Genomic DNA, 22,790 nt, shown 5'->3' with positions numbered 1-22,790 from the left:
GGCCCCGTAGTTTAACAACAAGCAAACGAACTCAAGTCAGCCTGAAACACAATTTTCCTTTACTTCCTCCTTTGCCTCCTCTATTGGGTGAGGACAGCAACATGGATGAAGAGTCACTTTATCTACTGGATCCTCCATCTCCATTCCTTCAGGAAGAGGGTGGTTTATTACATGGAGGCCTGCCTCTCTCACCTTGCATCAGTCAGGAAGGGATTGATGAGGGGTTGTTTAGTTGGGGTGCTCAAAGCAGGGAGCTCAGACAACGCACAGCCTCCGAGCTTAAATTTGAGGAGGATGAACGCAGGATACTTGAAGAGTTTGAGCAACAAGAGCAAGAACTGTGCAGGAAAATGATGGAGGAGGAAGAGGCGGTGTGTCAGAAACTAAAAAAAAAAGCAGAGGAAAGGGCTCAGAGAGAGGAAAGAGAATGGGAGGCAGTTCTTAAATTAGAGAACAGAGAGGCAAAAGACAATACCTGGGAAAGGGAAACACTAGAATCCGAAAAATGGGGGTTAATGGACTCTCCCTGTCATTGGCCACTGCTGACTCCACCTACAGGATTTGGGAGCCCTGGAGCACCCAGTGTTTCACCCTGTCCAAGCTCAGGGTCTGAGTCAGATGATCTTTTCCTTGCGCTGGAGAGGCAGTGTCAAGAGGATGAAGGAGAGGAGGCAGTGGAGATGAGTGTAGATCCGGAGAATTTTGAGCCCCATCCACTTCCTTGTTTACAGGAAGAGGAAGATGAGACAGACGATGAAAAAGAGACTCCTGGGATTGAATATGAAGCTTGTCCTCTAGATCCAGTTTATTCTGCAGAGCCTGATAGTGGTGCAGTGGACTTGGAGAAATGTGTAGGCGATGTAGAAATAATCCAGTCAATACACAAAGAAAGCGTTTCAAACTTTGACGTGATGCGAGCTAAAGACTGTGAAAAGGAGCATGGTGTCATTGATAAAGAATGCAGTGTTGACTATATTGAAGACAAAGCAATGCTGGAAGAAGAAGAGATAAGTTACCCAACAGACTCTGCTCTTGGTCAACAATTTGATTCTGATTCTAGTGGTGCCCATGTGTCCAAACCCGATGGAATGGATATTACAGACTATGAACAGGGGAGACATGCACAGACTGAAACAGACCCAGACAGCGGAGCATCATCTGAGTTTTATGGGAAATACTGGGAAGAGAAAGCCAGCTGTCACTCTCAGAACACTTTAAATCATTACCATGAGAAGACTGAGGAAGAGACTGAGAAGGATATGGAAGAACACGAGGAGTTAGACACAGAGTGGGATGTGTATGAACACTCTGAATCAAGTTTGTACAGCTGTCAGGGACTTGTGGTGAATCACTCTCTTAATCCTCTGCAAATGGTTGAAAGGGAAATCAACAGTGAATACAGACAGCACACTGACAATCAGATTTCAATTGAAGACGATATCTGTATTGACAAACACAACATGGAAGTAACTTCAAACATAAAGGGACCAGATGTTGCTTTAGACAGATTTAATGTTCTTTTGAATGATCTTGGAGATCCAGCTCTGGAAACTATAGCAGAATTGACAACTAGCACCCCTAAATCCGACTCTGTTCCACCTGTACACCTTCAACAGCCAAACTCTGCATCAAATCCATTTTCATTTCCCCCACCATCAATATCAGAGTCTTGCAGTACTGGGTTGAATACCAAGAATTCCGAAGCCATTGTGATATCAGATAGTTTTGTTTACCTGGCTGTGTCTGCATTGCCTCAGTGCCCCCATGACTGCCCCCCATCTCCGCTTGAAGATTTAATTCTTCCAAGTCTCATCTCCAAACCTTCCTGCGGCCCAGACACAGAGGAAGACAGAGCCATACTTTCCCCTGACAGCTTTGTTTACATGGCAGCGCCTGAACGACCCCAGCCTTGCTCCTCAGAAGTTTTCTCTGCCTGTGAGGACACCCCAGATCTGGACTTAGACTCCTGCTCTGAGGGAACCCAGTCAGGAGTGGATGGGGTGGAGTTTGTCTTGGGCTCTATGACAGGTGACAGTGACTGGGAATCTGATGGGTCTTTTGTGGATTTTTCTCCACTCGTGTCCACAGACCAACATTGGGATCACCTTGAGCCTGGCATACTACAGAATCTTTTTGCACATACAGAAACAGGCTACACACTGTCATGTAGGCCTCGGGAAGATTTGCTCCAGTCAGGGGAAAAGCCTTGTTCTAAAGACCTCAATTTAGAATCAGAAAGAAGCTCTAACACTGAGACTGACTCAGCAACTATATTGCCAAGTTCCAGCATTGATCAAGAAGCCAAGGTATGCTTTCATTTATTTTTTTTATCGAATGATGCATCCAATTTTTGTTTTCCAAAGAAAACAAAGTTGTTGCTATGATTGCACTTTTTTCAACTTTCTGCACTTGCTATATGACAACAAAGTGAGGTATGTTCAATTTAATAATGACATATTCTCAATATGGAAAAAAGACATAAAAATGACTTGCATCTGGATTACATTTCGCTGAGCACTTTAATATTTATGTATTCAGACTAAGCAGAAACAATAGTGTAAAATTTGGGAGTGATATAACAATAGCATGCCTTGTAAATAAACACATTTCCCAGTGGAGAGAAATTCAATTACACTGCAGAGGTCCTGGTTCATTGGTTTTAACCTAATAAGAGGGGAGTGGTAGATGGACAGTAAATGCTAAGCAAAAATCTGGTTTTAGCTTTGAATGTGGACAAAAGAGGCACAGTGTAGAAAAACAACTAGGTCATGAAGCTGAGCGTGGAAAGAGTGTACTGGGAATTAAATGGTGTCAAAGCTGTAATTAGCTAGTAGCATTTGAGTCACATCATTTTAAATGATTACAATTTAGTGCTTGCAAGCGACTTAAGGGACACAGCACTTGGGTTTGTTTGGTGTGTATGAGCCGGTTGTGTGGATACCAGTCGGGGTCAGGGCTAATTTCTAATGCACGCAGATGTTGATCACATGTTTTGAAGCATTTGTGAACTGCTTGCTGTCTGCCTGTATTGCTGATCTTAGATGCAGGGTTTACAGCATTTATTTCAAGTGCTTATCCCATATGTTTATGTTGATGAAGTCTTGTTCAATACAGAGGAAGCAGTCTATGTAAATAGACTGAATCTTTCACTTTTTTGTCATAACTTACCTTCACACTTTGCCTTACTTTGGCAGAAGCACAATTTTCTGGTCTAACATTTATCTGTGCGTGAGTGTGTCATAGATTTTGTTTTGTCTATATACAGTATATTATCAGCCTAAGTCTCTGTTCAGTCTTTCTCGCAGCCTTTCTGACTTCAGTTTAATGTCATAAGATTCCACTTAAACTCTGTTCTCACTTAGAGGATTATATTTACCTGGTGTGTTGTGCAGATAATCTGCAAGGTCATCAGGCTAAATTAAAGGGGAGGACATCTTTACTATTTAAAACACGCAGAAATGATTAGAAAACGGTAATGTTCAGTTAATCTTTTAGAATTCAGGCAGTTCAAGAACTTATTTAAAAAAATAAAAACCAAGGTCAGTTGTTAATGATTAGAAATACTTTGAGGCTACATAAACTCTGAGTGATTCTGACTGGCAGATAAACTATTCAGTTTTTATCAATACTTCATTGCACATACTGAGCAATTAAAGCATCTCTTGATCCCGTTTAAACATCACTGAGCCATCACATCCACCATGCATGAATTGGCTTGGTGTTGAGATGAGCAAATGAGAGGTAAATACTGTGGCGCTTGGAGTGGAGCTGCATCTGCCAAGTTGTTTAGGGAATATAAACTGAGATATTGGATAAGAATGTTGCAAGACTAGCTCATTGTAAACTGGAGTCCTTTTCATCTTAAGTGTTTACTAATTTAAGAGAAATTTGCTACCCATAAAACCATTTGATTAAAATCGTTTCTAAAATGTGGATATATGTTGCAGTTCTGTTCCAAATAATTTTTGTTTGTTTTAAATGTCAAAAACACGTAAATGATGTACTGAAAGACAAAAAACGAGGCAAAGAACCAGCTGAATCAGGTCTGTCTGGCGCATTTTGGCTTTATTGATGTGATAATTCTTGTACCCAGCAAGTACCTCGGGTAAATGTAGAACAGACTGAATAGAAGTGGGAGGCGTACATGGTTCAGACAAATGCTTGAAAGCAACCGCAACAACACACTGGTCTCACATTGGATTTGAACGTAGACGCTCTGAAAATGCAAAAAGATAGATACATGTTTATTTTTTTAATAGATGATCCTGTATCTACTCTTACTCTCTAGCTCTCTCTCAATCAGATTGCCTTGAATAATATAGATAACAGAAAGGTTTGTATGTAATTTCACAATCGTGGGCTACTTCAACAAATTGGGATGGAAACAAGCTCCTCTGGCATAAGTCATTCCAAGATTCTGTAAAAGTACCATAAAGAAAAAAACAGTAAAATAGATGCAGTAGAGGCAGCGCAGTAAACAATAGCAGTAAACTGAATCATAAATAGCAATGGATTGAATCAAGTAAATGTATTATTCATTAAATCTTACTCTGCTACATATCATTATGAAGTGTTTTTACATTAAATGCTATAGGTAACTGTTTCACTACAGCCATTTGAGTAACTTTAGCTCTAATCATGGCTGGTGTTCGCTGAGGATTTTTGTTTCCAGCCTTTTGCCTAAATAGTAAGAACTGATGCGTGCTGCCTCGCATGCTTCAGGCTGGTGCATCAAATCTGAATTTAAAATGGTTTTAGAACTAAAAAATAAAAAAAAAACTCAGCAAACACCAGCTGTATTTGTTGCAGGCGAGAATGACTAGTGATGAGAGTAAAAAGCAACTGGTACCAAAAGATATATATGATTTTCTCCAGTTGGAACCTGTATTTTTTGAATGTAGACATTTGTTGGACTTTTGATTGAAGCACCTTGTATTTTTTCTGCATTTGGATATGGATATTTGCCTTTTATTTCCTTTTCCTATTATTTAATGCATTAAGAGGTCTGCGATGAGGTGAGAAAGGATGACTGATTAAATGCAGGAAGAGGGTGAGTGACACAGGCAGAAGGGTTAAAAAGAAAATGAGAATACACTATGAAAAGAGCCCCATCAGAAACACACAAAAAAGTTAGCCTTGATCAGGTATAAATGACTTGAGCTTCTGGTAGTGGGAGTTAGAAGGAAAAAGATGAGGATTCAGGAGTAGGAGGGATGACAAGCACAGTGGTGATGAAGTTCACTCAGCAAAGTTAAGGGTGCTTGCGTGTGTTATTGCGTGCTTGCTGAGGAAAGGAGGAATGACAAGTATGTGGGACATTTCCAGTCTTCTGGTTTAATGCAGTGAAGTTCAACAGTGTGTTGCCGAGGGAAGAAAAGGGAAAAAGAAGGAGAAACCACAAAGATATTGATCGAAGAATTAGAGGATGAGGAAAGAGACTTTACTGTTACGGGAATAAAAACACAACCTGTATCATGTTTGAGTAAAAGTACTTTCTCTGTTATTCCTTAATGGATACACACACACACAACCAGGATGAAGCGTGGGGTGGAACAGGTCATGGATACACTCATTGTTCTGGCTGACAGACTTCCTGTTCCACGCTGGTATGACGCTGATCACCACAACACAACTGCCTTCAAAGTGGGCAGGAATGCACACACATACGTTTCACTAATTTTCAGTTTGTGAGCCCAACTGAAATCATTTCATCTTGAAGCCTTTTGAACAGTATACATCATGCAGGCCTGGTTTGCTGTCTGGGTTCATTACTTCATGTATAATGGAGGAGAATTTATCTAGTGGAAACATAATAAGCATTTACGTGATGAAGCACTAAAGATGTGAACATATAGCTCTGCTTTGCTTTGTAAATAAAAACAATCCTGCATCCACACTTGATCCATTTGTATGTACATGAAAGCTATTTACTTGGCTCATTAACCATCGATACAATATGTTTCTTATTGCATCAAAGCTAATGAAAACCGGAAATGAAAACACTGTAACCTTGGGAAAGGAAATGAATATTTCAGTTTCAGCTTAGCTTTTGTTTCTCTGTGATAGGGGAATACTTGCTTAACTGTGTGGTGACTGCCTTCACATGGCATCACAATAACATGGAAATAACCATTAGTTAGCCAGATGCTTATTTTTTTTATTTTTTTTTTAGATAAAGTTGGACATGTGTAGTATGTTTGAGTTCTTCCAGGCCTTTGTGGTATTTTGAAGAAACTCAAAACCTACATTTTCCGTCATTTTAACAGCACCCCTCTTTTTCACACCAGCTTATTGGTCTCCCTACGGTGTGTGTATATGTTCATGTGTGTTTGTGTGAGAGAATGAGATTATTGGGGTTTGGCTGTCCCAGCAGTATAAACCAACAAACCACACGGATTAATTCTTTCTCTGCTAGCCAATCTAGAATGTCAACACTTGTCAGATGTTTTCATGAAAACAGGCCATCCGCATTACCACACAGACATTTATGTGCTCAAGTCTTTTTCCTGACAGTGGAACCAAACAATAAAATAAGATTTCATTAGTGGTGATGAACAGTGGTCTGAGAATCAATGCAGTACCATTAGCATCTGCAGGTTTTGTAGCTATGATGATTTCATTGGCATATCTGGATGGTTTATAGGTATTAAAATGTATATTTTTTCAGTCCTTATATGAGCCATAGTTTTGTCATCTCCCTAACTGTGTTACAGTACAGAAAACCAGATGCTTTATACATCAGTTTAAAGAACAGAGAGTTGCAGCAGTGGCTTCAATCCCTGAATAATCAATGACCTAATTGATAATAAATAATAAATGTTTGGATATTAATTGTCAAAACCTTTAACGTAAATCAACATTACTTAAAAGTTTGGGCCCTGCTTGGTTCTACAATGAAACCTTGGATTTGAATGTATGTGTGGCTCAGATTCACTATGACGAGCTACATGTGGCTGTTTTTCCGACTCGTTTTAGCCATGGGAGACAGGTCTGGTTGTGTTTAGTGTCGGGTGGCTGCTTCTATTGTCATCACAAGATGGCTCCAGCATTTCACTATAATGTGTGTGTTGAGTCAGCCTTTTCTAGCCAGCCCCTTGCTCGTCTATCCCTATAATCCGCCTCTGCCCCTCCCCTATTTTAGCCTCTACACAGTCACTTCTTTGGTTCCTTCCTGTCTTTCTTCTCCCCACTGCTATGTGTACAACCCTGTCTCCAGTCTCCTAAATGAAGTCATTGTTATATGCACCAAATGTATTTTACTCTTATACTGAACATGTAAGCCATCAACATCAGTGGCCATAACAGGAATTCAATTGTTGCATTTAATATTTTATAAATAGATTGCTAGATAGTCACTTGGTTATGTGGAAATAAATACAGAATGTGCCTTTTGTTCCCTTCAGGCAGTGGAGAGAGAGCCGGTGGACAGCATCCAGCCAAAGTTACAGCATGTCAATGCAGTAGGTCAAGGTCTGATTCAAAGCGCTGCCAAGCACACCGACACCCAGGGCCTGGAGCATGACCTGGAAACCACTAACCTCCAATGGAACTCACTTAACAAACGGGTAACAAGAACTTCTGAAGCTTATCCCTCGGTGTCTTCCAAATGTGAAATTATTTTATTGGTTATGGTTTATAAAATGAGAGTTGGCTGCTCACAGTACTGCACCGCAATTTGAATTAAAGAAAGAGGTGTTGGATTTTAATTAGATCAAATATTTGAGTCTGTATGTTAAGTCAAAAATATAAGTACTGATAATGCTGTATTCCTCAAGTATTGTTGTACATCTAGTAAATAATGGTGATAACTACATAGACCTGTATCTGTTTTTATTTAATGGTGTCTCCTCCTTCTTCAGGTTGCGGAGCGCATCGCCCAGCTGCAGGAGGCCTTGTTGCATTGTGGAAAATTCCAGGACGCTCTTGAACCTTTGTTAAGCTGGCTGAGGGACACGGAGGAGCTAGTTGCCAATCAGAAGCCCCCATCTGCTGAATATCGTGTTGTCAAAGCCCAGATCCAAGAACAAAAGGTACAAGGAAGAGGATCATTCACACATAAGGAAGAAACTCGCAGTTCTTCAGCAGAGACACATTTACTGTCAGGTTTCCAGATTCCCCTCCTCACATGGCCAACCCCCCCTCAACCCCCAACACACACATAACCTTAGGCACACATACATTATCAGCGGTTAATTTTCCTGGCAGCCAGCCATCCCAGTTGAAGCTGTGCCAGTCAAAACACACATCCACACAGGCATGGTTCGTGTGCATTGTTTTCAAGGACACACTTGCTGTTGCCCGTTTATCAGCACATAGTTCCTGTGTTTGTGCTGATAAGGGTGCTGCAGCTTCAGTAATTGATCAATCACAAGTGTTTGTGAGAGTTGTCAGTGTTTGATAATGAACAAGAGAGGAAACTATAGAGTTGTGTCTGAAATGAGCTGATAGTTTAAAGAATGAGAGTAAGTGAGAATGATACATAAGCAGGAAATGGATTCACGCAGGGCAGTTATTGATTTAAAAACAGATGGTGGCTCTGGACCTTTCCCCAGAGTTCTGCGATGACATTGACAAATGTTAAATGAAGCTGATTGGAAAAACAACCTTTTAGTTTAAAAGAAACATTTCATAAATAACTGCAATATTAGCTAAAACCTCTTCACAATCAACCAATCAAAAAAACATTTTGTGTGTAAGCAAACCAAAATGAATGTGTTTTTACATCAATTATCATTTATTTCTCTCCATCGACAGCTACTCCAGAGGCTGTTAGATGACCGACGGCCAACTGTGGAGATGATCCATGCTGAAGGGGAGAGAATTGCAGCCACAGCTGACCCAGTAGACAAAGAGAAGATTGAGACCCAACTCCATAAACTGGGAGAGAGATGGGCCGACTTACTTGACAAAGCTGGTACCAGGTAATTCTCCACAGTACACAGATGGCCTTTGAGTGAGAAAAGAATATTTTAATTTATGTTTTTTAAATAAAAAGGAAAGCCAGTAGACTGAAATAAACTTTAAAGTCATTAGAAACATAACTCAAAAGAAATGCATCCATCAAAAGTCTGCCTCTGTCCTCCACCTGTCCATAATTTCTCGGTGTCCATGTTGTAACTGCACCGCTCCCTTTTGTCTCCAAGGCAGAGGAAGTTGGAGGAACTGCAGGTTTTGGCTCTTCAATTTCACGAGTCTCTGGAACCACTGGGAGAATGGTTGAGCACCACTGAGAGACGCTTGAGCTCAGCTGAGCCTATGGGAACCCAGACAGCCAAGATCACACAACAGATCGCTAAGCACAAGGTAGAGTTTAGACCGTCAAGATCCTACCCTAAAAAGATTCTCTTGCAACTTACACGCTAAAACACAACCTGGAAATACGTAGTTCACTTCAGAAGTAAAAAGAAATCCTAAAAAACCAACAGAACCTGACAACACTGCCTACAGTAGCCTGAAAACGTTTGTTAATGTGAATGAGACTCTGGTGTGGTTGCAAAAAGTGTTTACAAGCTGCAATACCTGCCAAAGGAGGTGCTGTCAGCTAATAACTGTGCAGGGTGCCTGAACTTTTGCTGCAGGGCCTTTTCCTACTGTTGTTGTAAGTAAAAGATTTAAATGAATAACATATTTTATTTCATGGAGTTGGTCGTGTGTGCCTTTTAGAGATAATTTGAGCTCCTATTTCTGTATCTGTTCACAGAAACAGACATTTGTGAGCAAGGGAGCCCAAACTTTTGCATGCCACAGCGTCAGTGATTTGGAGTTAAATAGAAGTGATTGTCCACTGTCCCAGACTGGTCTGATCCACATGATAGAAATACAGTTTAAGTTAGAAACACTTTCTGGTAAACTGCATATACAGTAGGTGGCATAAATCCAGTATTACAAATCTTCCATATCGTACAAATCAAATAGAGGTTTATTAGGTTGTTCATTCTCTTTCTTTGGTTTATGTTGTAAAACCTCTTGGTTTCTTCTGTGCAGTAAAATAAGATAAAAGGCTTTTTCAAATAGCCTTCTAAATCTATGTTATTGAAATATCCTGGAAATAGCTATGTAACAACACAACATAAATAACACCAAATTTATTGAGTCATTCTATACATATATTTGTTTTTAGTTCATTCTGTTCTCTTTTGTTCTTTTTTATTTACAGTCATTGTTTCCATTTTCCACTTTAGTATTTTCTGTTGATCTATAATTTGTCATTTGCATGTGCTCATATTATTTTTTTCCCACCTTCCTTTTTTTTTGTGACTGTCCTTGTCTCACCTCTCTTCACCCTCCCCTAAACCATACATGCATTCACACATACACCTGTACACACACACACACACACACACACACACACACACTTCCCAGGCAGTGCAAGCTGAAGTGTCTTCACGTGAAGCTGAGGTCAGCCACCTGGAGTCCCTCAAGCAGTTGCTCATCCCTCTCAGCTGTGCAGTAGATTGTGATTGGCTGAGTGAGCGGGTGGATGCTGTGAGGTTGGGGCACTCAGACCTTGTGGCTTGGTGTGAGAGGCGCGATGTCCTGCTGGAGCAGGCGCTGGCTAATGCTCAACTGTTTGGGGAGGATGAAGTAGAGGTGCTGAACTGGCTGGCGGAGGTGGCTCAGAGGCTGGCTGAGGTCTCGGTCCAGAGCTACCAGCCTCAGCTGCTGGCCGAACAGCACCAACACACTCTGGTATGATCATGGTTATGCCTATTAGATTTTCTCACTTGTTACTTCATCCATTCAGAACATAAAGGAGTACATTCCTTCTCTACTTTGTGTAGATTTCTTTTTTTGGTTTGTTTGTTCGTTTGATTTGTATCTGACAGTGAACCTAATTTATAGTTTGGTTTTTATTTCAACGTCAGGCCCTGAATGAGGAGATACTTGGCAGGAAGAAGACAGTGGACCAAGCCATAAAGAATGGACAAGCCTTGCTTAAACAGACCACAGGTAACATACTCCTTCAATTCATGTTGCAGGTTATTTAGTCATTTTTAAATTAAAAAATAAAATGGAGAGAAACATCTTATAAAATGTATTTTAGTATAGATTGAAACAAAATCTCACTGGAAAAATGTTAGTGGATGTTTTCACAAATCCAAAAACACTCAAATGAAAAGTAACAATGCAAGAATTAGTTTAAGTTTATGTCTCACATGTGGATCTGCGGTTTGATCGGGAAATGTTTCATTCATTTATCCTCCTAAGGTGAGGAAGTCCTTTTGATCCAGGAGAAGCTGGACAGCATAAAGTCTCGCTATGCTGAGATGACTGCTGGAAGCAGCAAGGCTCTGCGGATCCTGGAGCAGGCGCTACAACTGGCCTCGCGATTTGCCAGTGCTCACGAAGATCTCAACCAGTGGCTGGACAGTGTAGAGGCTGAACTTAACAGTGTGGAACCCGATGCCACACCTGCATACCAAGAAAGACAAAAGGTAAATGAACATGGAGGAAAATATTGTTTAAAATACACAAAAAAACCCAAAATATGGATCTAATGTACAGTAATTGTTTTTTTAGTTTATGACACAGGTAGCATATTGGAGCAGATTTGTATATAGCATCGATTCTGCACTATAGAGCGCATCAGAGTATACCACAGTAATAAACTGCACCACCCAAATATTATTCAATTTAAGAACAAATACACAAATAAGCTGCGCCTGACAATAAGCTGCAGGTGGCCACTTTGAAACATGAGATCTTTATGGCACAATTATATGGAAAAATTATTTTAAATATTTGATCTCTAAACACGGCAGTAACACAGCTGTAAAATGACATTACGGTAACACGGCGGTTAAACAAATACCAAGCTGTTGATTGTTAGCCTTTAACTTAGCCTTTAACGGCTCAGCCGTAAATATCCATTCATATTCAGAAAACCTTAGTGATTATGGGGGGATGATTGAGGAAGTCATCGAAATCAATAAATAAGCTGCATTGCTCTATAAACCGCAGGGGTCAAAGCGTGGGAAAAAGTAACGTCTTATAGCACGGAATTTACGGTATGTCAGGAATTTGGTTTGTGTAACTAATGTTTCTCATTTCTTGATGAAGGAGCTGAAGAAAGTGTCTGCGGAGAAGCGCCTGGTGTTAGACACAGTGAATGAGGTTAGCAATGCTCTGCTAGATTTGGTGCCCTGGCGAGCCCGCGAGGGACTAGATCGTCTGGTCGCAGATGTCAACCAACGCTACCGCCAAGCTGATGATACCATCACTCAGCGTGTGCAGCTGGTACAAGCTGCCATACAAAGGTCACAACAGGTACTGCAAACATTTTGAACTGAATGTTTGTTCAATGTTTGTTTGTTCAAGTTTGATATTGTTTCTTTGACTTCTAAATGACTGGAACGCTCACATAGAAATACATGTAGTTCCACACAGAATGCTCAGATATGTAGTCATGCTCATAAATCTTTATCCATGCATAAGCAAACACGTGTGATGAGGCTACAGTATTAACTGTGAGCCCTTGAGCTGGTTGAACTCTCATTTTGTTTGGTTTCAGTACGAGGAAGCTGTCGACGCCGAGCTGGCCTGGGCAGCAGAAACAGAACGGAAACTGACATCTCTTGGGCCTCTTAGTCTGGAGCCTGATGTGACCGTGGCTCAGTTGCAAGTCCAAAGAGCCTTCAACATTGACATCATCAGACACAAAGACACAGTGGATCAGCTTCTAGCTACCAGAGATGACATCCTGGAAACCTGCAGCGATACCCAGAAAGATGCTCTCATTGTGAGTGTTTCTGCTAAGAAAAGCTAAGAATGTTTGGTTAGTGGTAACGATGCACAGTGACTGGGTCCTGAAGAACACAATAAGCAACAGTCAATTTATCTCTCGAAATTCATCCTGAGGACATACCATTGATTATAATTGATACTCTTCCTCAGATAAAGACAAATTCGCTCAGCACTCGTTATGATGCAGTTAGCCAGAAGCACAGTGAGCGATTCTCAGCGTTGGAGCAGGCCCAGGTGTTGGTGGCTCGCTTCTGGGAGACTTATGAGGAACTGGAGCCGTGGTTGGGCGAGACCGAAACCCTCATCACTCAGCTGCCGCCAGCAGCCATCGACACTGACGCACTCCGACTGCAACAGGATCAAATGAGGGTGTGTGTTTTTTTAATTAAAAGAACATTCAGTCATCTCCATTGTTTAGGATCAGTTATGATTAATATGTTCTCACTGGTGTTTTCATTATCCTGAGCACTCAAAATGCAATTATATTTTTATTATTATTTACGTAATTTACTATTTAGATTTCTTAATGAAGCAGTTTTCTATTACCATACATTAACTATGTATTTTTAAAGCGGTTACAAACATCATTTAAGATAAGATAAATTTTTTTGATCCCACATTGGGGAAATTCACATGTTACAGAGGTAGCACGTGTTGTACAGTACAGTATAGTACTAAAAGAAAAAAGAAAAATACTCTTATGTTATGTACATTATATATATTATATACAGAAATTAAAATTAAAAATTATATACAGAAAAGGAATGTCAGACGATATGAAGAAAAATGAAGGTGCAAACAAGACATTCCGGAGGTAGAATGATTATGTAGTACGGAGAAAAATATGCCAAACCCTGGGTTATTGGTGCTACATTAAGAGTTGTGAATGTTGTACAATCTGACTGCAGTTGGGATGAATGACCTGCGGTATCGTTCCTTTTTACATCGTGGGTGTAACAGTCTGCTGCTGAAGGAGCTGCTTCAATTATTTTATATAATTTCCTGTCAAGCTAAGCACACACATTTGTATGTATTTGTGTCCTTGACCTATTTGAATCCTCTTAAATAGCAAATTAGTAATAGGTTTGATTAATCAATATACTAAATGTCATACTAAAATCTATAATTCAGCACCAATATTTTAAAGTATCAATACTGTTCAAAACACTGGACTTTATTGCCATCTGTCTTATTATTGGCTGTATAGCTGCTTAGGGAGTCCATTGCAGAGCACAAACCCCATATCGACAAGATATTAAAGATTGGGCCCCAGCTGGCAGAGCTCAGCGTCCAGGAGAGAGAAACGGTAACTCAACGCTACACCGAGGCTGAGAAACGTTACTGGGTCATCAAAGAAGGGGTCAAAGCTCGGGCAGCAGCTCTAGATGAGGCAGTATCACAGTCTACTCAGGTAAAAGGAGACATTTCAATATCATATATTTTAATCATTATTTATTAATGTATTTGACATGTGTGAATATATTCTTACCAAGAGCTAACAGATAACCTACAATGTTAAAACTTAATTGCATTGTGAATGTTGCAATTCATCTCATAAGACATCATTAAATCACCAGGGTTGATATTGCCTGTCTGCACTGTTTGCATGTGTATGATTTAACTTACTGTGTTGTTTTTTTCACTCTCCGCTCCCCTTTATACCAACTCTTGTTTCACTTCACTCTGTCCTCCTTGCTCCACCCTAAACCTGCCACCATCTTGTTTCTCCTCCCCAATGTAACCCAAAATTTAACTCTCTAAAACTTGACTTTCCTCCTCATGTCCACCCCTAATGCCTCCAACATCCTGCTCTTTGTTCATTGTGGATGTGCTGTGTGTGTTGCCCCACCATTTTCTCCATGGTCACTGCTCACTGCAATCACCCAGCTGTTAGAGGTAAGACAAATAACTGACCAACTGGCACTCAGGCCCACCACCTGATTTGATCAATCAATGAAAGCTGAATTGAAAATCACTGAGTAACCATCTAAGCAGACAGCAAAGTCTGCCCTTGATTTTCTTTAACACTTTTGCTATTGAAATGTTGAAACTCAAAACAAGGTCTAAATGATTTGTCTGCCAACCATAAGTGGCAGCAAAACTGGAAGCTTAATGAGTTTTTTTGTTCTATTGTAATCATGATTTCTGTTTCCCACTGAAGACTTAAAACTTTTCTTCACTATAAACTTAGTTTCCCTCCGTGTGATTAATCAAATTTAGCTAATATGGCTAGGTGACAGGCTGTAGGTGCAATACTAAGATGTGTGATAGTTGAGAAATGTTCCTTGGTTCGCTGTTCTTATTCAAGATTCTGATGCATTTCTAATAAAATAAAAAATCTGGAACATTTTTACCACAGATGACTAACCACCCACTCACCTCCTCAGAATGTCTCACTTTCAAAATGTCACCCAACTATCAAAGTACCCACACCCAACCCCCTCAACACATTCAGTCTTAATCTATCACATAATACTTCCTGCATTCCGCCCCCAGTTCCATGACAAGATGGACCCCCTGCTGGAGACCTTGGAGGGGGCGGTCCAGCGGCTGCGGCAGCCTCCCTCTGTGGCAGCAGAAGTGGAGAAAATTCGGGAGCAGCTGGCTGAGCACCGAGCCCAGGGGATGGAGCTGGACAAGCTGCTGCCAAGTTTCTCAGCGCTGTGTGCCCGCGGGGAGGAGCTCATCGGTCGGGCTGCTTATGATGATCCTGCCGCTCAGGGTGAGAGCCTGACGTGTGACTGACAGTGACTGACAGTTCAGACCATCACAAATGGCTCACAGACACACATGACACACTGTTGTAAGACTTTGGATGTGTTCTTTTTTAACCTCTGTTGGGCCATACTTCCTATTTATTCAGTAAATTTATTTACATTGTAGATTAAAAGTTTAAAAAAAAATCTGTCATGGTATAATCAAGCAAATGCGGAGAATCCTGATCTACAATCCTCTGCAGAGGGTTAGTAAATATGGCACTTAAGATCTCAATATGACTTTCAGTGCTGCCATCTGTGGAAAACTGCAAATGTATCTTAAATTCTACTGCAACTATTTGAACTTTCTGCTTTACACTCCAGCCAGCCATGCTTTGTAGAAATTAAAGGATATAAATGAGAAGTGATACTGCAGTTGGTGTAAACTGATGAAAATCCATTTACAGGAGAGAACTGTAGATAGCAGCATTCAAACAAAAAACATATATCGTTAGAATAAATTAGCAATAGCCAGCATGCCCTGTAATAATCCAATAAGTCCATCACCCTGTCCCGTCTCCCCTGCAGCTGTCCGTTCTCGCCTCCTACGCTTGCGTTCTCTGTGGGATGAGATCCGACAACGGGCTGAGGAGAGGGAAGGTAAACTGAATGATGTCTTGGACCTGGCCGGCAAGTTCTGGGCTGATGTGGCGGCACTACTGAGTACACTTAAAGACTCCCAAGATATTGTGAAAGAGCTGGAGGACCCTGGTGTAGACCCTTCCCTCATCAAACAACAGATTGAAGCCGCTGAGGTATGAGAGATTTGCAACAGCATGTGAAGTCTGACAATTGAGTATTCTACTGTCAAAACACATGCTTTTTCTCATTTTCTTCTCCTTTTTCTCTCTGTGCTATCTAATCTATATACTAGGCCATTAAGGCAGAGACAGATGGGCTAAGGGAGGAGTTGGAGTTTGTCAGGACCCTTGGTGCTGACCTCATTTTTGCCTGTGGAGAAACTGAGAAACCTGAAGTAAAAAAGACGATTGATGAGGTATAATATCAGAATCTAATCGTGTCAACTATTTTTGTGATTCCGATATGTAATCATAAGTTTGTCCAGAATTCCCTACAGATTCCTTATTATATCTTGTTAGAGCTTCACATTAGATCCACATTTATATTTTCTTGGTCATAGTAGTGAAGGATGATAAATCGGGTACTTGTTAACATAATTATATTACTCTTCTCCCAGATGAATGGTGCCTGGGAAGGCCTGAATCGGACATGGAGGGAGAGAATGGAGAGGCTGGAGGAGGCCATGACAGCATCGGTACAGTATCAGGATGCACTGCAGGTTTGTGTTTCACTGTTAATGTCTATTTATCAGGTGTTTATCATCATGCCTTGTCGTTCCTTATACTTACTTCTTTATGTCTCCATTTTAGAATATGTTTGACTACCTGGATAACGCTGTGATCAAGCTGTGTGACATGTCAGCTGTGGGAACGGACCTTGGAACTGTTAAACAGCAAATTGAAGAACTCAAGGTTGGCAACTCTAATTTTTCATCACTGTAGGAGAAGTCATGCATGTTGGTGGCAGATTTGTTCGTAGGTTAAGGTGTGTGTGTGTGTGTGCGTATGTGTGTGTGGGGGGGGTCATTCATAATTTAAACAAATTTTACCAACATAAATTTACTTTTTCATTAAGCAATAAAAAATTTATATCTTCTCTCTTTCTGTTTTTTACCCTTCTTCTCTTTTTACCTGAGCAGCAGTACAAGGTTGAGGTTTATCAGCAGCAGATTGATATGGAGAAGCTCTGCCATCAAGGAGAGCTCTTGTTGAAGAAGGTTTCAGATCAGACGGACAGAGACATGATCCAGGAGCCACTGACCGAACTCAGACATCTCTGGGATAATCTGGGAGACAAAATCAACCACAGACAGGTACCAAGCTTCAGTATCATCTGAAATCAAATTACTAATCACAATTACTGAATGGTTGCAAAGTGTCCCTGCAGCCAATAGTTCATGTTTTTAAGCTGAACTATTCTTGTCTTTCTGACACTACAGCACAAGTTGGAGGCAGCCCTGTTGGCCCTGGGTCAGTTCCAGCATGCCCTGTCTGAACTGCAGGCCTGGCTAAACCACACACATACCACTCTAGACACACAGCGACCAGTCAGCTCTGACCCCAAGGCCATCGAAATCGAACTTGCCAAACACCACGTATGTTTTCAGTCATTACCAGCAACTAATATTTCCCTTTGATCAATTTTGGACATTCTTTTGTTTTTATATTTTTCACATTTTGTTATCAAATAGCAGAATTCACATTTGGGACACTCTTTCAGGTATTGCGTAATGATGTACTCTCCCATCATGCAACGGTGGAGAATGTTAACGGTGCTGGTGCTGAGTTACTAGAGTCCTCTCCTGGTGATGAAGCCAGTCACCTCCGGGACCAACTGGATCAGCTCAACCAGAGCTGGCAGAGCCTTCTGCTGAAGACACAAGAGCGTCAGAAACAGCTGGAAGCTGCCCTGCAGCAGGTACTATAAAAACAGCAACAGTAGTGGGATTAATAGCAGCTCTAATCATAATGTTGACTTCACATCTTGTGCAGCTTGACTGTTTTAGACTTACCCTGTGTGGTTCTGTGTAGGCTGAAGGTTTCCATGGTGAACTGGAGGAGTTCCTTCAGTGGCTGAGGAGGACAGAGAGTCAGCTGTCTGCTGCCAAACCAACAGGCGGTCTGCCTGAAACAGCCAGGGAGCAGCTTCAACAACACATGGTGGTTTATGGTCCCATTAATACAGACAGACCCACACCCAATTTCTTCATTTTACGTTTACTAGCATTGGGAACTTATTGAAAATTTGTTAATTTCACACAAGGCCAGTAGTCCCAGTAAATTGAATACTGTTTTTTAACAAGCTGTTAAAAAAAATCTCCTCCACAGGGAGACCCTAAGGAAGTTGTAAATGCCCTAAAACTTTTAATATTCAGTTTTACTGTTTACATTCACTGCCATTCACTACCATGAGAGAAAAAAAGGATTAAGGCTACTTATGAAACTTTATCTAACTTTTTTTTTGGTTTTGTGTGTTTAGCCAAAATTATGTGTTAGATCACGCTCGTGCTATTGTTTACACAGAGGCACTTGGTACGGAGTGACGATTCCACATAATATTGGTTGTTCTCACAGAGAGAAGCCCATTCTGACTCAAACCTTTGATTATCATCATTGTCTGCAGGAGCTTCAGGCCCAACTGGCTCAGAGAGCAGATCAGTATCATCGCCTGCAAGATCAGGGAGAGTCTATGCTGCTCGCTCGCGGAGGAGACGAGTCTGGACCTGGTACTACCCAGACCCAGCAAAACTTGAGCATACTGCAGAACAAGTGGGGAAGCCTTAATGCCAAAATGGATGACCGCAGGGTAAAAATGTGACACGCATGTTCTTTTTCTTACTACCGTATATATAATTTGGGGATTACAGCAAATGCTGCCTCTGGGAGACTGTTTTGCATTTAAGTCACTTGTATCACGTATACTTTACAGGCAAAGCTGGATGAGGCCATTGCCTTGGCAACAGGTTTCCAGTCTTCTCTCCAAGACACAATTAATTGGTTGACACAAGCTGAGCAGACCCTGAATATGGCCCAACCTCCAAGCCTTTTACTGGACACAGTGCTCTTCCAAATTGATGAGCACAAGGTATTGAGTGTGCTTAATCTTTGTCTGTAATGATTGTTTTGTGTTCTAAATACACCTTGTTGATTTTATTTTTGAGTAGAGCACAAAAGAAACAAATAGCATTGTGTCTGTTCAGGTGTTTGTGAATGAGGTGAACACACACAGAGAACAGGTCCTGGCTCTGGAGAAGGCAGGCTCTCAGCTCCGTTTTTCTAGCCTGAAGCAGGATGTGGTTCTCATTAAAAACCTGCTGCTCAGTGTTCAGGCCCGATGGGACAAGCTGGTCCAGAGGTCTCTGGATCGTGGCCGACATCTCGATGAGGCCCGCAAACGTGCCAAACAGGTACTGAACTGAAATAGGCCTACATAGCCTCACCGATGATGATGATACAAGGACACAGGGATTATAGAGATCATATCTTAAAATATAAATCAAAATCAATGTACACCACCCATAGCTTAACTTTTAACCTCAAAGTATACATATTGCCAACTGTGTAACAGAGAGTTCTCTCTTCGCTCCTCTCTGTGTCTTTCTAGTTCCATGAGGCCTGGAGGAAGCTATCAGACTGGCTAGAAGAAGCTGAGAAAAGACTGGACTCTGAGCTGGAGATCTCGAATGAGCCCGACAAGATTAAAGTCCAGCTGGCCAAACACAAGGTACACTTGCCTGTTATTGTGTTGTGCTGCTATACAAGTCAGTGTTTCTCTTTGGTCCCCTGCTCAACATATTTTTCCTTATTTTCCCATTTCCCCAGGAGTTTCAGAAAGCCTTAGGATCCAAACAGCCTGTTTATGACACCACAGTGAGGTCTGGAAAAGCTATGAGGGACAAAGCTCAGCTGCCTGCAGACACCCAGAAACTAGATAACCTGGTTGGTGAAGTTCGAGACAAGTGGGACACTGTCTGTGGGAAGAGTGTGGAAAGGTGAAGACACCCTCTCCAACTGTTTATGCCAAATTGGAGAAAATGAAACAGAATGATGAACTTTTTTTTTTGTTTTCCTCCATGTTCAGACAACACAAGCTGGAGGAGGCTCTGCTGTTCTCAGGGCAGTTTGCAGAGGCTCTGCAGGCCCTGGTGGACTGGTTGTACCGTGTGGAGCCCCAGCTGACGGAAGACCAGCCTGTCCATGGAGATCTGGACCTGGTGTCCAATCTCATGGACTCACACAAGGTAAATTTGCTAAACAGATACAAACAAGAAATAATTGTTACATTTTATACTTGTGGTAGGTGTACTGCCATTTTAAGGCAGTAAATTTGAAGTGTTTTCAATGTATATGCTACAATAGTTCGATGGATAGTGTTCATGTTTTTGTTTGATCATCTAAATCATGATAATAACATAAATTATAATAACAAATTCAAGTAATGGCTTTAACTATGGTACCAAAAAATTAAACCAATATCAGTGTATTGAGTTTAAAGACTGAATTCAAAGGTTACAGTTTACAGTTGTATATGACTTTTAATGCATGTTGATTTCTTCATTGCTTTGGAATTACTCATTTTTACTATTCTCCATATACAGTCTTTTCAAAAAGAGCTGGGGAAGAGAACCAGCAGTGTTCAGACTCTAAAACGCTCAGCTCGAGAGCTAATGGACACTGGGCGAGATGACACAGCCTGGGTGAAAGTTCAACTTCAGGAGCTCAGCACCCGTTGGGATACAGTTTGTGCCCTGTCAGTCACAAAACAAACTCGCCTGCAGCAGGCCCTTAAACAGGTCTGAAAACCTAGTAGAACGTTAAATATTCTCCAAATGTCAGAATGCTTTTTTTTTTTTAAACACAACTTCTCCCCATCTTCTATCTACACCAGGCAGAGGAGTTTCGCACAGCTGTGCAGGTGCTCCTAGAGTGTCTGTCTGAGGCTGAACAGACCCTCCGTTTCCGTGGTGTTCTCCCTGAAGAGGCCGAGACCTTACAGGCTCTGTTGCACACACATCGCGACTTTATGGGCACTGTAGACGCCAAGAGAACAGATGTCAACAAAGCTGCTGGTATGGGAGAGGCTATCCTGGCTGTCTGTCACCCTGATTCCATCACCACCATCAAACACTGGATTACCATCATCAGAGCACGCTTTGAGGAGGTGAAGAGTGAATTGCTCTCAGAATTGAGCCATTAGATCCTTACATGTTAAATGTGTTATGTGTTATGAAATGTTCTTTTTTTAATATTGTTTAACATTTTATCAGAAGGGCTAACAAAGATTTAAATATTCTGTCTTCAACGCGGACCACTACTAATTAATGGTCTATCTGTTAGCTATCATTTTGATATCAAATATCAATTTTTTTTTGTTTCCTGGTATAAACTGTATATATGATTATATTGCTGTACATTATACTTGTATAAACTGTGTTATTACATATTATCTTAATTCAATCAATTTTTAGACCCTTAATAATCAAAATAATGTCGTCATGACAGCCCCTTTTCCACCTCCATTCCCAACACTTTAATTACCAGGAATTTATTTACCAGGGGAAAAAGCAACTCCTGCTAATATGTAACCTGAGTGGATAGCATTTCTACCTCCAAGGGGATTAAGGAGCAGTACAGCTGTCAAACCCACTGAAAAAGTTGTGGTCCCTTAGATTCTTATAGTCTTGCTAGTGGGTTTTTAAACTTGTCAGACTGTGCCCTACAGTTAACTCTTTATAGCTACATTAAGCTATTCTTCAATTGTCTCAGTCATTTTGCATTGCTGAAAGTTTTTTGCTTGGTTTTTTTGGTTAAAAAAAATGTGTGCAGGTTATTCTGAATTCATGCTAAAGGTTCCTGCAATGGAAATGGAGCAAAATGCACAGTAATGCAATTGTAAAGGAAAATACTTAGTTAATTGGGGTCTAGCAGAGGTTCAGCTGCACTGTTGAAAGAAAATGGACGATGTGTCATTCCCATCCAAGACCCTTCTTCACTTCTAACTAGTCTGGTCACAACAGGGTTTTGCCCTTTATACCAGTAGGAACACAAATGGTCTCAACTCCTACTGTGCTAGTCAGAACTGAAGAAGCCGCTAGGATGAGAGTGAAACATCTTCCAGCTTCTTTCATCAGTGCAGCTGACTCTCTGCTAGACCTCGATGCAGTACATGAGAACCTACATGGACATATACTTGGCTACATTCCATCACTGCTGGACACCTATTTTATAAAGAATATTCAGTGAAAAGTAGAAATCTGTATCTTACACTTTGGCTGTGCAGGTGCTAACATGGGCCAAACAGCACGAGCAACGGCTGGAAACAGCTCTAACCGAGGTGCTCAACAACGCCAACCTGTTAGAGGAGCTGTTGTCATGGCTACAGTGGGCTGAGACTACATTAATCCAGCGAGACACAGAATCTCTTCCTCAGGACATCCCAGAATTAAAAACACTAGTCGCAGAACACCAGGTGGGCTGTCTTGTTGCTTTTTCCGTAGAAACTCAACATAATTGCAGGTATATAATGTAAAATCACTTGTGTTTATTGTATTCATTATGCTTTCTAACTTTCACAGATGTTCATAGAGGAAATGACAAGGAAGCAACCAGATGTTGACAAAGTTACCAAGACCTACAAGAGAAAGCCTGCAGAAGCTTCCAGCAGCCTGGCTGAGAGGAGAGGAGCTCGTAAGTCACCTTTTTCTGGGTT

At 41.1% G+C, this 22,790-nt stretch overlaps 1 protein-coding gene across 16 annotated transcripts in view; it reads left to right on the top strand.

Moving 5' to 3' along the window:
* Window positions 1-22,790, top strand: part of macf1a (microtubule actin crosslinking factor 1a) — a 138,896-nt gene that overhangs the window by 106,109 nt on the left and 9,997 nt on the right. For 12 of the 16 annotated variants that reach the window (XM_029844752.1, XM_029844747.1, XM_029844748.1 and 9 more), the window contains 31 exons: window positions 7,404-7,565; window positions 7,860-8,030; window positions 8,755-8,921; window positions 9,144-9,303; window positions 10,363-10,689; window positions 10,866-10,950; window positions 11,209-11,435; window positions 12,061-12,267; window positions 12,512-12,739; window positions 12,895-13,113; window positions 13,952-14,155; window positions 14,632-14,640; window positions 15,241-15,466; window positions 16,029-16,255; window positions 16,375-16,497; window positions 16,699-16,800; window positions 16,892-16,993; window positions 17,221-17,394; window positions 17,521-17,676; window positions 17,802-17,999; window positions 18,113-18,241; window positions 18,705-18,887; window positions 19,011-19,166; window positions 19,282-19,488; window positions 19,686-19,805; window positions 19,904-20,073; window positions 20,163-20,322; window positions 20,680-20,874; window positions 20,970-21,242; window positions 22,362-22,550; window positions 22,657-22,768. In XM_029844752.1, coding sequence (XP_029700612.1) covers window positions 7,404-7,565; window positions 7,860-8,030; window positions 8,755-8,921; window positions 9,144-9,303; window positions 10,363-10,689; window positions 10,866-10,950; window positions 11,209-11,435; window positions 12,061-12,267; window positions 12,512-12,739; window positions 12,895-13,113; window positions 13,952-14,155; window positions 14,632-14,640; window positions 15,241-15,466; window positions 16,029-16,255; window positions 16,375-16,497; window positions 16,699-16,800; window positions 16,892-16,993; window positions 17,221-17,394; window positions 17,521-17,676; window positions 17,802-17,999; window positions 18,113-18,241; window positions 18,705-18,887; window positions 19,011-19,166; window positions 19,282-19,488; window positions 19,686-19,805; window positions 19,904-20,073; window positions 20,163-20,322; window positions 20,680-20,874; window positions 20,970-21,242; window positions 22,362-22,550; window positions 22,657-22,768 — 5,368 coding nt within the window. The remainder of the gene's footprint in view (window positions 1-7,403; window positions 7,566-7,859; window positions 8,031-8,754; window positions 8,922-9,143; window positions 9,304-10,362; window positions 10,690-10,865; window positions 10,951-11,208; window positions 11,436-12,060; window positions 12,268-12,511; window positions 12,740-12,894; window positions 13,114-13,951; window positions 14,156-14,631; window positions 14,641-15,240; window positions 15,467-16,028; window positions 16,256-16,374; window positions 16,498-16,698; window positions 16,801-16,891; window positions 16,994-17,220; window positions 17,395-17,520; window positions 17,677-17,801; window positions 18,000-18,112; window positions 18,242-18,704; window positions 18,888-19,010; window positions 19,167-19,281; window positions 19,489-19,685; window positions 19,806-19,903; window positions 20,074-20,162; window positions 20,323-20,679; window positions 20,875-20,969; window positions 21,243-22,361; window positions 22,551-22,656; window positions 22,769-22,790) is intronic. The other 4 variants (XM_029844751.1, XM_029844746.1, XM_029844753.1 and 1 more) reach the window with 2 other exon arrangements.

The sequence above is a fragment of the Takifugu rubripes genome, chromosome 12 (genome assembly GCF_901000725.2).
Source record: "Takifugu rubripes chromosome 12, fTakRub1.2, whole genome shotgun sequence".
In the NCBI taxonomy this organism is placed as follows: Eukaryota; Metazoa; Chordata; class Actinopteri; order Tetraodontiformes; family Tetraodontidae; genus Takifugu; species Takifugu rubripes.
Note: the sequence above shows the minus strand (reverse complement) of the source record. Positions and strands in the feature narration are given on the sequence as shown.